Below are 14,561 nucleotides of genomic sequence, written 5' to 3'. Positions count from 1 at the left end.
ACGTATACCTCGGCCTCATGCAAACTAATAAACATACTTGTTCTGATTTAAACATGATGTGATGGATGATGCAGCATGAGCATCTGTCTGTGAGCTGTAGTGGTTCAATCAACTTTAATCAGCATGCTTCAGCCTCTCCAAGAAACACAGTTGGAGAACCACAGCCATCTCGCAACGGCCCATTTGCACCACAGTTTACTTTAACCTAGCAAGTTCTGAGGAGCCCTCAAGGCCACAAAACCTAAAAGTAAACACGCTGCACACGGAATGTGTTTACCAATCTGCCACTGACCTTTTACTTCGTGCTTCAAATGTGTTTTTGAGGATTTTAATCTGAAATCGGCATTGCGTATGCGCGTTTGCTTATCAGATTGTTGAATTAAAGGCTATAGGAATGGAGTGCACTTTTAATGTCTTTAAATGTTAAATGAGCAAGTGAAAACTGATAGGTGAAGTGTACGAGTGCCAGGAATATAATGGCCTAAAAATAGAGTTTGTCACCAGATGAGTGGAAAGAAAGTGTTAGAGGGGTCAGAACTAGCAGTCTGGCCGTGTGTTTGAAGTGTGTGTGTGTGTGCGTGCGTGCCAGTGGCTGTGCTTCTTCTTTCTCCGGGTCAACGGGGATGCACACTCAGGGTTTGACAGGATGTCAGGTCGATCCTTCTGCCTTCATGTCCATCTATCTGTTGATTTCTCTCTGTGTTGTCTGTTTGTTTCTTTCTTACTCTCATTCTCTCTGTCCCAGTGGAGAGCAAAAAGCAATGTGTCCCTGTCTGTCAGTATGATATTGCCTCGCAGGCCTCAATTTTCCAACAAAATGAGTGCAGTGGATGTGTTTTGATATTGATGTACCACCCAATATAAAAGCTGCAACATGATTTCAACTTCAGTTGATGGATCACTAGTAGTCAGGGTTTTTTGTACAAAAATGTTGGTAGCACTTTACAATAAAAAGTAAAGCATTTATTAAAATGTAAAATGTAAAAATTGTATTTTAACAAAACTGTTTAAAAGATTTATATTTCTAATAAATACTTAAACAGACAACCGTCTTCAACATTGATAAGCATATTATAATGATTTCTGAAGGATCATGTGACATCACAGGAATAAATTATATTTTAAAGTATATTAAAATAGAAAAAAAACTTTGAATGGTAGTGTATGTTGATCACCGTAGAAAATAATCAAAAAGAGTAAGAGTTAGAGAAACATAGTTACAATAAAAGTAAGAGTACTAATGAGAGGAATAATAAGAGTTATGTACATTAAGTTTTCAAGTAACCCAAGATTAACATTCTCTAAAGGTATTTGCATTCATTCTTGTTATTTCATGTTAGCTATTGCATTAACAAATGTTTACATAAAGAAGTGTTACCAAAGTATTCTTTAAGTCTCTGAGCTTATTAAAATAATTAGTCATGTCTTATGTACAGAGATTGTTCTACTTTTCCCAGAAGTATGAGTAAAACTTAATTCAGAAGAAGGGAAAATAACTTAATGTCACAATAATACAATATTGTGAAATTGTTATGGATGTTTTTCATCTGGTACTCAACTGTGAAGTTCACACACACAGAAAATAGTAATCAGCCAGTCTCAGTCACATCTTCACTGGCCGTCCTGGGGTCTTGTACCTCTATTATGTCCAGTCTGTGGCCCGCTGGGACAGTCTCAAAAGTCCCTCAATGGAATTTAGAGAGGGGGGGGGGGGATCATTTTGTCTTTCAGCAGTGGATTTTTTTCTGCATGTGCCGTCTGTTAGTAGAAGTCTCAGGCCATTATTCACGAAGCTTACAAAGGTCGGGTTAGGCTGCAAGCAAATCCCTCTTCAAGCTAATTATTGTTCTCTGAATACATGGATCAGACTCTGTGCTGTCGCTGTGCTGGGTTCAATGCAGACTATTGATTTTAATTATTTTTTTAAGAGAAATATTTCACTGTGAAAACTTCCTCACATGGTGTGTTGTGTGTCAATAAAACCCAGTTAGTTGTGAATCAAAGGGACACCTTATTGTTAGTCATGCTAACATGCTTAGTCCCTTGAATATGTACTCACTTATCCAAGATTAGGCTTTAGGGAAAGGAGGAGGAATTTTAAAATATCCTGCCTTAATCAAGCTGTAGAGTCCTTTTGGCCAGCTGTGAACCTCTATACGGTCCAGACGTGTGTGTGTGGTTCAGGTCAACTCTACGTTATGGGGGAAAATATTTCCCACAAAGATGGCAATATCTAAAAGTCCTTGTCCTTGTGGGGACATTTTTTGGTCCCCATTAGAGAACACTTGTGGGGCAAAATCATACTAAGTGAAGTTTTTTTAATGTAAAAACGCTAAGGTTAGGGGTAGGGTTAGGTAATAGAGTATACAGTTTGTACAGTAGAGTATAAAAAGTTTGTGTGTGTGTGTGTTTGAGCTGTTGGTCTGATTATGGTCACCATGAAGTATTGCAGAATTCCCCAGCTGAGAGTATAGCAACATCCTCTGTGATTGGAAAGTGGAAAATGTCCACTGGCAAATTAAGAGGCAATTAATTACATTATCATTTAACAAACAGAGACACAAACATACACAAATGAGCCAAGAGACAGGATGCCAAAGAGAGGGGAAGCTTGAGCCGGCCGATAGGAAGCGAGGACAGTAGCGGTTGGAGTGCGGCCCTGTCCCTGAAACCAGCATGCACTCCATACCTCCCTTCCTCCCTGTATTTTCCTGTTTACCAACCTGCTCGTTTGCTTGTTTGGATGTTTTCCTTCAGTCCCCCGAGTCGATATCTTCCTGTGGCGCACGGCCACTCACCTGACTTAATCGCTCCGGTCTGGCTGCCGGACGTCATTAAAAGGCTCAGAATATCGACTCCGGGAAGTCTGATGGAGTCTGGTGTGCGGCGCATTGTTTGGAAAATGCCTTGGATTTTGCCTTTATCATATTTTAGAGTCTCATCCTGCTTCAGTCATCTCATCTTCCCTTCATTTTGACTCTGTGTAACTAAAAGAGGCTGTGATTTTCCACTAATTCAGTGTCAAGGAATTAATGCCACTTGAAAGTGCTGAAGGAATTTTATTTTTGCAACTGACCTGAACCTTATAATACAATGCCTTCAAACGACTGTTTAATTGAACTGTCAGACATAAGTGTGAACTAATGAGTGCAAGCAAGAATGTGAAGCATTGAACAATTGTGTTTGGATGCCAAAGTCACTGCTGTTGTACCTCTCAAAGTGATGGCATGTCCGTCTTTTGTCTGCTGCGTATAGTCTGAATATCATTTAGATTAGTCTTTCCTCCCATCTTATCACCGGTGACCTCGTGACCCCCATGTCTGGAGGAGCTCTCAGATGCAGCGTGGTTTGAACAAGGTCACACAGGTCTCTGGCCAATAATGCCATCTGTTAGATGTGGTGAGTGTCTTCATATCAGCCTAGTCTGTTTGGATATGGAGAGTGACTTATCATATAGTCAGGGATGTGGTTTAGCCCACTAGCTCAGTGCTTCTCAGAATTTTCAGGTCAAATACCACTTTTTGATCAAATCGCAGCAAACGATTTCTGAAATTACCTCTTTAAAGGACAAGTTCGGTATTTTACACTTAAAGCCCTGTTTACAGATCGTTTCTGATGAAATAGAACGGTTAAGATTAAATTTTGGACAAATGCTGCTGTCCCGAGAATTTTAGGTTTCTTTTGCTTTCCCCTCCACCAGTAGACTGGGTGTATAGGTGCACTCGAACACTCCTTCCTAAAACACATTAAACTTTCGTTTACAAAGACGTGAAACTCACCGAGTGGTCAGGGGTGTCCACTGATATGCTCACACAAAAATAGCTGCAAAAGATGCTTTCCAACAGGTGTTTTACCATTCGTTGTAAAACTGTGGACCTATTTTTCCAAACGCCTCACACCCGAACTTCTTCCGTTGAGAGCTTGAATAATAGACACTCCAGCCCAGTTGGTGGCGATAATGCACCTTTGCAAGCAAACCACTGGCAATTCATTGTTTGCGATCCGCCGTAAAAAAATAAAATAAAATAAAACACGAAGAAGAAGAAGAAAACAACCCCTGAACCCCATTTCAGTTTCCGGCGCGGAGTAATACCGTACCTCACAGCACATCCAATGCAAGTCAATGGAGGAGACAAAAACTACGATAAAACCTGTTGGAAAGCATCTTTTGCAGCGATTTTTGTGTGAGCATATCAGTGGACACCCCTGACCACTCGGTGAGTTTCACGTCTTTGTAAACGAAAGTTTAATGCGTTTTAGGAAGGAGTGTTCCAGTGCACCTATGCAGCCATTCTGTAGGTGGGGGGGAAAGCGAAAGAAACCTAAAATTCTCGGGACAGCAGCATGTGTCCAAATTTTAATCTTAACCGTTCTATTTCATCAGAAACGATCTGTAAACAGGGCTTTAAGTGTAAAATACCGAACTTGTCCTTTAAATTAACTATAATTAAATGTTTAGCCTACGAACTATTTCCAACAAAGATATTTACTCCTTAATCAACAGTTTACAAAAATACTGGCATCACTGTAATATAATTTTTTTTGTCATTTTTTCTTTTTATACATGGGCGAATATGTTGATTAATGCAGAGCTTGAGAACATTAAATGCATCCTGCACTGGCAAAGTAGATTGGGAGTTATGCTTTAGACTAGAAGATCATTTTTTCGGTATTCTTTGATTAATAGAATGTTCAAAAGAACAGTATTTATTTAAAATTTTAAAAAAGTAACAGTCTTAAGTCTTTATGTCAGGTATTGCAGACAGAACCCAAACGCAGTACAGCTGTGAGTTTATAACAGATCTTTATTAACCCCTTTGGGGTCGAGGAACGCGCCGGCACGTTTTGGTGGATTTTTTTCCACTTAGCAGCTAAATCGACTTAAAATACTGTATTGTCATACAGAAACGAGTAATACATAATTTGAAACTGGGTCTACTTTTATTTGTGTACACTCACAATAATGGCAAAACTTTGTGCTTTTGTAAAATAAAGAAAACAAACAGTGTGCGCTTTCGGTCTCTGTGAACTTCTGTCTGAAACGCATTTCAAAAATGAACCGAAACTCAGCGAATACTTTCCACACGGATTCGAGAGATGTCTTTTGAAAGCTTGAAGTGTCTACTATTAAATTAATTATTTTATATCGAAAACAAATGTTCTCTTTTTATTTATTTTGTTTAGCTTCTTTTGTTTATTTCCAACAAAAATACATGCAAAACTGGCTAAATAAACGTCTATCAGTTTGTTTGTTCTTTTGAGTGTGCGAGCACGGTCAATGTCCATTTTACCTACAGAGGGAGCACAAACTCAATCAACATAAATAATTGTTAAATAAAAAAAGAATTTAAATAAAGAAATACATTTTAAGGAAAGTTAAATATAATACTTAAATTAGAATAAATAAACACCATAAACAAATAAATATACAGCTCCTACAATCCGGCCCCTAAATTGTAAGTGTATATAATTACATTACATGTCTAAATAAGGAGCCAATGTTTCTATATAACAATATTATGAACATAAAAGTAAGAATACCTATCTAAGTCTGTCCAATCACTGTGGGCAAGCTTCCAAGTGTTATTAACCAGGCCGAAGTGACAGAACCATGACACTACTTATTTTTAAATCCTTTTAAAAAAGACAAAGAAATCATGCTGACCCCAAACTTTGGAACAGTAGTATGTATATGTAGTAATTTGAGGGGCTGCCTTGGCTTAATGCACAGCAGGTTACAGCCATTAACAGTCTTGTAAATATAGCTTCTGCTTGACCTTGTTCCTCTTGTCGTTAAAGGGCATAATAAATGTTCTTGAAAGTGTTTATCTGTGCATGTCTTAAAAGTTTAATTTAGCCTCAGTTTAGGTTAATATTCAGTGATGCACCTCATGTTCTGGTAACCACACTGACCGCATTCATAAACATAATGAGTGGCGTTTCCTCCTGGTAAACACTCAGACCCTGTGACAGGTCACCGCCCATTCTTCTCTCAGAGCATCGGAATGTGTCACTCTGGGTGCCGGAGACAAAAAGACACTCACTTTTCATGTGGCCCAAGCATCTAGTTCAGGCCAAAACAGGGGAGAGATGGGCAACATTCAGATAGTCTAGGTAGGCAGTTCACTGGATTTTGAAACGGCCATCGATAGGCTCGTTTGTTGACTTGAACTATGCCCATTTAGGACTGTGGGAAGGAGACGGCGGATGACTCTCAAGACTGAATATATGACTGCAATAAAGAGAGGAAAATTTTCTCATTCTGTGGTCAACCAGCTATTTCTGTTCATCAATGAACAAACAAGTATCTGCTTTTTTCTCTCTTGTCCCGCTTTCAAATAACACAGTGTAATGACATGATTGTCCAGCTGCTTCTCATTCTCTCTATATACCGTGAGGGCCTTCTGAGGGAAAATCTGAGTTTCAGCATAACAAAGGTTGTGTGGTTCTTTGTGTTCTTGACACACTTGTTTTAGTCTCTTTCTATGTGTTAGGAACAGAGGGCTTATGGGGTTGTCCTGTGAATCTGGAAGGATATTCTTTGTCATTGTGCTTTCTGGTATCACCAAATGCAACTCTTGACCCATAAATATTTAACACCACAGACTTAAATAGAAACTTCACTTTCACCTCTCCCTCTGCAAAAGACCCTCGGCTGGACTTTGTTTTCAGCACCCCTCACCCTCTCTCTCTCACACATAAATATTTATAAGGGAGTGAAGAGAGAGAAGTTTTATTAGGGCATCTGTGATTTAATGTGATGGACCAATCTCAGGAAGAGAATAAATTGCACTTCCACTACAAAGTAAATAAAAATAACCAGCAAACCTGAAATCATTTAAGACTCTTGACACATTCCACCAACACTTTGCAGTTACCCCTTATTTTGGTAACGCATTACACTGTAAAAAAAATAATAATTATATGATCAATAAGTTATGACAAGATATGTTTTTACATTCAACTCATCAAAATAAGTTAAGCAATTTATTTTCAACTTTTTTTGTTATATAAGATTCAACGTTTTTTTAAGTCAGTTCAAAAGAATTTGTTAAAATTACTTAAACATCCAATTTTTTTTAAACAGTGTAGAAGCACAAATTCTGTTTTGTACTATTGGATATGTTTCATAAACAAAATTAACCAATGAAACAGAAATGTCTGTGTCCACCTTTGAAATAGGGTTTCCTGTCTCACCTTAGAGTGAGTTTCTCTACTGTACTCAACAACAAAAATCATACAATGTCATAATTTAGATCTATACAGTTAACAGGGTTTTAATTACTAACTCCATTTTAACGACCAACAACAAACTCTGTTATGCATAATTTTCTCCCAATTGCAAAAACCGCAAAATGTTCTCTTGTTCTTGATTTAGGCATGTTTTGGTAACAGGGTTGTGAAAATTGCATATCTCATAGAAAATTATTTGAAGAAGACATAAAAAAAAAAAAGACTGGTATTTACTAATATTTATTTTGAACTCCTGAGATTAAAATGTGACATTTTCCATATAGGTTATTATGTCCCATGTCAATGACTTGTTTTTGTTTTAGGCCCTACTTTATACCCGATTCATAGACAGTGCCTACATTTGTTTAAACAGAATACACTCCATATTTTCTTTCTTTTGAGGAGCACTGAGCTCAGCGCTCTCTGTTATTCAAAACTAGAGCACTTCCACATACCTTCATTAATTCTGAGAAGTAGACGCACAGTGGGGTCTCTTCCTCTGGTGCGAGCAGCATGGGGTGTGTTTGTGTGTGTGTGTGTGTGTGTGTGTGTGTGTGTGTACAGCTCTACCCCTGCACCCCGGAGACCACCCGCTGATTATGTAAAACTCCTCCGCCTATGAGTGTCTAAGCACAGCCGAGAGGGAAGTTCAGCATCCATCTCCCCTGACCCTGTCTGACCCGTCTAATCCCGCCGTTTCTCGGGTTCTGATTACACAGATCAGGGACCAGCATCGGGATCCAACACCAGCCCCAATCATCAGTCACTCCGACTGGCATCTGACAGCTCCCATGGCCTGCTGGAACCTTCTCCATTCCCGCCCCACCCCGATACATCCACTTCAAAGTATCACAATCTATCTGAGGTTATCTTGTTTATTCGGCAGTTGAACTCCCAGGAATATCAGTTCGATTAATGGACAGATCTCATGACAGAATAAATGTGATTTGCTCAATTGAATTCTAATATGTCAGTAAGCTTAGTGTGTATAATTTGCTTGACGTGTCAATGAGATCACTCCATATGGTTTGATCGCACACTGCCGATGACATGCATCCGGTTTTCGTGATCCATTCCATGTGTTGGCTTCATGATCCTGTCTTCTTTCAGCACAATCTGGTGTATTGCAGCCCAAGTATGATGATTTCAACTGTCATTACTTCTTTTTGTAGCTTTGAAAACTGTATACTGCATGCTACATTGTATTATACAGAAACATTCAGAAAGTATTTCATTTGCTGTGACGAAAAATTTCCTCACAATGTTTGGCATTGGATGTTAAAAGCTAACTTCAAACATGCTCCAAGCTTTCACAAAACTTCCACCTGCTTTTAATCTGGCACACTTAGCAAAGTTTGCAGCAATTAGCATTTAGAAAGAGAAATTCCTGCTTGTCCATGCCAAAAACAGAGTAATCGATCTAATCTAAAGGGAAATCGTTGTATTCACAGTCTGTGACTTTGGGACCTAAAATTGTCTGTGTTGACAGAAGGGGCTCTGTAGTGCAATGGGTTATGTTTCCTCGGCCCCGCGGACTGAAGTTGAGGTACAGACTCGATGCGTGACCCAGCTCACAACCTTCTAAGGCATCACGTGTGCTACTCTTGAAGGATTTCCTCTGCACACTTCTCATTGTTTCTGTAGGCACATTCCTTAGATCTATCTCTTTTTTTCTCCTTCTCATTTGACATGGCATAACATATTTCAAGTGGCAAACATGCTGTGTGTCCTTGGTCTCTACTACTAGTGTTGATGTCTATGATTTACGTACCAGCACCTTCCGGGCATTTGACAGTAACTACTGTAGTCATAGATAATGATTGACTGAGCGAGAGTGCGTCCTTACAGTGAGCACCAGAGGAACATGGTCAGCATCATGGGAAACGATGTGAAGAGCAGTACAGTGTCAAGAGATATTTACACTTTCTGATGGAAATATGGTATTCTAATGGTCGCTAGGGCATTGCAGGGGTGACATGAGCTGTTGCTAGGTGGTTTCTTACTGAACCAAGTCAAAAGAGCCCACCTTCAGATCTCTAACTGGTTTAAAAACAAAGCTTTTTAAAGTTGGTTCACTGGTCTTAGCTTATTTAGTTGGTTCAGCTTTGCAGCAAAGTGATCTTCTAGTCCAAAAAATATCTAAAACCAGCCAACAGCAGCCTGATTTAAACAATTTTTTATTTTGTTTAGTTTTTGTTGCTTTACTTATATTTGCTTTGTTGTTTTGTTTTGTTTCTTTGTTCTGCTTTGTTTTGTTGCTTTGTTTCTTTATTTTGATTTGATTTGCTTTGTTTTGTTTCGTTGTTTTGCTTCGCTGCTTGGTTTTATTGTTTTTTGTTTTGTTTCCTTGTTTTTTATGTGTTGCTTTGTTTTTCTTATCTTTGCTTTTTGTTTTGTTTTGTTTCTTTGTTTTGCTTCGTTTTGCTTCGCTGCTTGGCTTTATTGTGTTTTGTTTCTCTTTTTTTTTTGCTTTTTCTTTTTGCTTTGCTGCTTAGCTTTATTGTGTTTTGTTTTATGTTGATTTTTGTGTATTGTTTTGTTTTGCTTTGTTTTATTTATTTTTTTATTTTCGTTTTGCTTTGTTTTGCTTTATGTTATTTTTTTTATTTATTTTTTGTCATTTTCTTTCATTGTATCATATTCTTGTCCTTAGATATGACTCAGGTCCCTTCTTCAATGTCAGTCTATGGCATTTTTGTGCTTATTTTATTATCCACCAGGCAGAAATTGTATGTCTGATCAAAAGTAATAGCATAACTCATCAATCCACTATAAATATAACAGGATAGATTATTTTGTTGTAACAGGCTTACATGTGTGGTACCTGACACACATGTCATATGACTGTGCTGTGTTACCTGAGTCTCAGATTACAGTGGGAAATGCAGTGTGTGACTGCATTGAGCTGCTCTCATGACTGAACTGAGATCAGTGATCTATGGATGTGAGTGCGAGGCCGTCTGAGCTCTGCTGCTCTGTGTCAGTGGAGGTATTGCTTGTGGCTCCCCGTGCTGCTCCACATTACCAGGGAACGGTTGCCAGGGCTACCATTTATTAATATCTATCTATAACTTTGAGCACTGTGCTCATTTGAGCAAATAATGAAGACAGCCGCTGGTTCCAGGGGAGGTTTGCTGGCATTTGAGCACGCAAATCTGCATACTTACAGGAGTCTGTCGGTGTATTTACGAGCTTGTAAATAAGGGTGCAATTGAATAAAATATTGCATAAAGTATGTGCAATCGCATGTTTGTGTTTCTGAAAAAATCAGCTATAGCAAAGTATTAACCAGGTAAATACAATCAACAAAAATGTATTTTAAAAGTACTGAGAAGCATGAGAAGAAAGTAGGCCTATAATTCATGTGGCCTTAGCTTCTAGTTAAAAGCGTTCTATTTGCTTTTTTATTTTATTTTATTTTTTCTAATCTTTCCAGTCTTTTACTGCTTGGATTAATTTGATCAGCCATGTAGCGTTTTCATATCACTGTAATTCGTATTTCCAGTTGCATCACAACATAAAACAAGAATGTCATTTTTAAGATAGGCTATTTTGAATATTCTTGTGTCAAGTTATCTGTGTTTTAGGGTTCAATACAATTGCAAATAATATTATCAATGACATTAATGCAGTATAATATTTCCCACATATCAAGTTGGAGCCAGCAAAAAAACTAATGGTGCAACCCTGCCCCCTGCTGGTTCATTTGTTTCGATGAAGATATAGCTCTGGGTGTATATTGTGTAACAAAATAGTGTGTCTTTTTAATCTTGTGTAAATTTACTCACAAGACGGCCCTGATAATGGAGCTCTGAAATGTGGAGTCTGTGGTTTTATCTTATCGTCACTGATTGTGTGTGTTAATTAGTAACTGCCTTTTGCTGGGTTTTATTGCTTGTCAACATTTGATGCTGTTATTTATGTGTGATGTCACTGGAAAAGAAAATATTTTTTATACTTTTTTAAAAAAGACTTTTTTGATAAAAGATTATGAACTCACAGATTAATAATTTGAAATAACACAGCAATGTTTACTTCATTAGTAAACAGGGTCGAGTTTGATAATATGTTGACCTTGGCGTCATGTGGAGGAACTCTGAACACATAAATGTAGACATTTTGCATTAATAATCTGTTCATAACAATACAACATCTCTGTATGGAGGTAAATCTCCTCCTAGCCTGCAAATGACACTGTTGCTATGCAGTAATGAGTTTAGTGGCAGAGGAACGGCCAGACATGCATCTCAGCTGTTCACTGGATCTGACTGTGGCACAGTAATTATATCGGTCTAGACAATTGTCTTCATATAACAATCAAGAGACATGCAGTATTATTTGATTTTTCTGAGTTTGATGTTTATTAGATATGAAAAGAAAGTTATTTTTTACTGTTGGAAATGGTGTTAAATCAAAAAGTAATGTTTTCGATGAAAATGCTTGACTCAGGAATGACATTATCCAAACTGTCTGAAGTCATGTGATACCTTTGTTGTGAGCAACAGACCTAAATTTCAGTTGTTATTTGGAGAAAATCTTCTCTTCCACTGCAGCTCTTGTGTAGCCTAGCCTATATTCAAATATGACACGTCAAGACAAGGTCTAACGCATTGATTCTCAGCAAACTTCCAAGGGGACCACAGAGTTAGTTAAAATAATTGTATATATATTAAAAGTTCTCTGGAATCACAAAAAAGAAATCAGCGTTAAATTATTTAATAGTGAAAACAAGCAGAAATACCAAAAGAAATAATCTTGGTTTCTCTTTATTTTGATGGTCTCTTTAACACATACTGCTGACTATAAGTAAAGTTGCACTTACATGTCTACAAACTCTCATTAGAGTGTTAGTAGAGTATCAGTAGACTGGTTGGGTTAGGGTTAGAATAAGTTGTCATGTAGTTGTAAAGTTACTACAGTACTTCTGTCAGTAGAATGTCTTCTGGGGGAGCATCACATCAGGGACCATCCAAATAAAGTATTACCCTCATCCAATATTGGGGAGAGGGCATTGAATATTGTATTGGCCAATGAGGGCCTTTGAGTCAAAAAAAAGGTTGAGAACCACTGTTCTAGCATCTCGTAAGTTTGAATAAAGTGCAAATGAGATTTTAAATCTATTGCGGAATGGGACATTTTAAGTGTATAATTAAATTTGGATCTGTTCCTTACAAAAAGCTGTCATATGTATTCATAAGTTTTGTAATATAGTGCTTGAATTGTATGGACTACTTTAAAATCCTTTTAGGTCATTTCGGAGCTCAGCATCATCCCCATTCACTTTAATTGTATAGAAGAGTGCAGTCTGAACATTCAGCCAACCTTCAGCTTTTATGTTCCACTGAAGAAAAAGGACATTGAACAACATGAGGGCGAGTAAATGGTTACATAATTTTCATGTTTGGGTGACTTATCCCTTTAAGTGGACGCACAATAAAACCTTTCTTGCAAAATTTCCTGGCAATGAAAGTCAGAGTGATGTTGTTAGCTTACAATGAGATTGCAGTGAAGTGGGGTTCATGCTAGACTACAGAATGTTTCAGGAGACATTGGCTATAATTTATATGTGACTTGCAATTGCTTTGCCATGCCTGGGTAAATGCACTGCACATTATTGAAGGGCATAGAGAGAAGAGACACCATGCTTTTATTACTGTAGTAAAGATTAGAGTCGCAGCCAAAGTTCCTCCCCCTTAGCTATTGCACATGGCTCTGGTTAGGACGGCTCTGAGTCGAGATAATGCATGTAGTTTCAGATAGGAAATACACACCCTCGTACACACACGTGCATGGACTCACAAGACAGAAACACTTGTGCCCCGCCGTCACACTCTGTGTGTGGACTTGCTTGGAGCAGATGGTCTAAAATGAGCTCCTCAGGCTGGATACTGGCTGTGTGTCTTGTGGTTCTTGGAGGTAAAAAAAAAAAATTGTGTGTACGTGATGGCGACTTTGTTTTGATGGTGTGGTGTAACAAGAATGCGACAATCGTGCACTGTATGAGTAAGGCTTTCATTACCATTTGTCGTTATGCCATGTGTGTTGGTTTATTTATGGGAATACATTTGCATGTCATTAGCCTTAAAATGAATTCTGCTGTAAAATGTCATTTGTTTGCTCATTCTAACCACAAAACAAATCTGTTCACATATGATTATGTAAGGGACTGTGCGTTAAATGGAAACCAGCTTATAAATCATGAAACAGTAAAAGCACTGTCATCTTGAATTATAAAGGTATAAGTTTAACCACCGTTGCTGCCCTTTGATCAGCACATGTGCTTACAGTGAGTTTAAAACAGTTACTCTGTTGTCATGCATGTGTTTCTTCTTGTGTGTCATCACAGGAGGCAGACATGCGGTGCGGGCCGAAGAAGGGCCAGGCAGCGAGAGGAACTGTTCGGCAATTCCTCCGGTACTCTGTTCCACATATATCCTTACTTTGTCCGTGTTTTCCACTGATTATCCACGCAGCAGATTCAGCCCACTGCTAGGACTCGTCTTTAGCTCGGAGAGAAGTGGGAAGAGAAAATAATCTGGCATCTCAGAGAGGAGATCTTCTCCTCTGATAAGAGCTTTTTTTAGGTCATGCACACCCCAAATCTGGTCTGTGTGTGTGTGTGTGTGTGAGATCTGAACTTTTACTTTCTTTTTTTATGCATTGTCTGAGTAAATGCATTAAATTTGTGGTATTTAAAATTCTTTAGGATTACATTTTTACATTTCCTTGATGGATACAGTAAATCATTATGATGCAATATATTTTAATGATTAATTCCTTTTGTTCCAGTATTTGCCATCAACAGCTGTAAACACAACTCTGAGGCTTCGTGACTTGAGAGAGTCCATGATCAGTTTGAACATCTCTGCCTACATCATCCCTGCCACAGATGCTCATCTGGTACTAAACCGCTAACCAGTGTCAGAACTTAACTTTCATATTAAGGGTCAATATTACCCTAACCATTTAAAAAAAAAAAAAAAACATTCTATGCTCGGATGTCAAATAAATGCCAATGTCAAAATAAATTCTAATATTTTAACAGTTATAATGAAATGCAATTTTTAATCAAAAACTATATTATTTATAAGAACTATACATTCATATGAGCTCAACACTATGAGAAAGCTACAGGTCTTATGTCTACAGAATAGAATAATATGAAACATATCAAACTTCTAAACCTCAGCTCCTCTTTCAATATTCTTCATTCTCAGACATGAACTCTGTGACTGTAACTGACTGTGATTTTATTGGCAGAGTGAGTACATCGCCCCCAGAGATGCGAGGATGGCCTGGATGTCTGGCTTCACTGGCTCTGCAGGTGT

The 14,561-nt window shown here is 38.1% G+C and overlaps 1 protein-coding gene across 2 annotated transcripts in view; it reads left to right on the top strand.

Annotated features, from left to right (window-relative positions):
• xpnpep2 (X-prolyl aminopeptidase (aminopeptidase P) 2, membrane-bound) overlaps positions 1 to 14,561 on the top strand; it is a 33,702-nt gene that overhangs the window by 6,688 nt on the left and 12,453 nt on the right. The window contains exons 1-4 of one of the 2 annotated variants that reach the window (XM_079892814.1): positions 12,736 to 13,149; positions 13,580 to 13,647; positions 14,023 to 14,133; positions 14,494 to 14,557. In XM_079892814.1, coding sequence (XP_079748940.1) covers positions 13,023 to 13,149; positions 13,580 to 13,647; positions 14,023 to 14,133; positions 14,494 to 14,557 — 370 coding nt within the window. In that variant the 5' untranslated portion in view covers positions 12,736 to 13,022. Of the gene's footprint in view, positions 1 to 12,735; positions 13,150 to 13,579; positions 13,648 to 14,022; positions 14,134 to 14,493; positions 14,558 to 14,561 lie in introns of those variants that run through there. The other variant, XM_079892815.1, reaches the window with a different exon arrangement.

Source organism: Squalius cephalus (assembly GCF_949319135.1).
Source record: "Squalius cephalus genome assembly, chromosome: 14".
Lineage (NCBI taxonomy): Eukaryota > Metazoa > Chordata > Actinopteri > Cypriniformes > Leuciscidae > Squalius > Squalius cephalus.
This window is presented reverse-complemented; position numbering and strand designations above follow the sequence as displayed.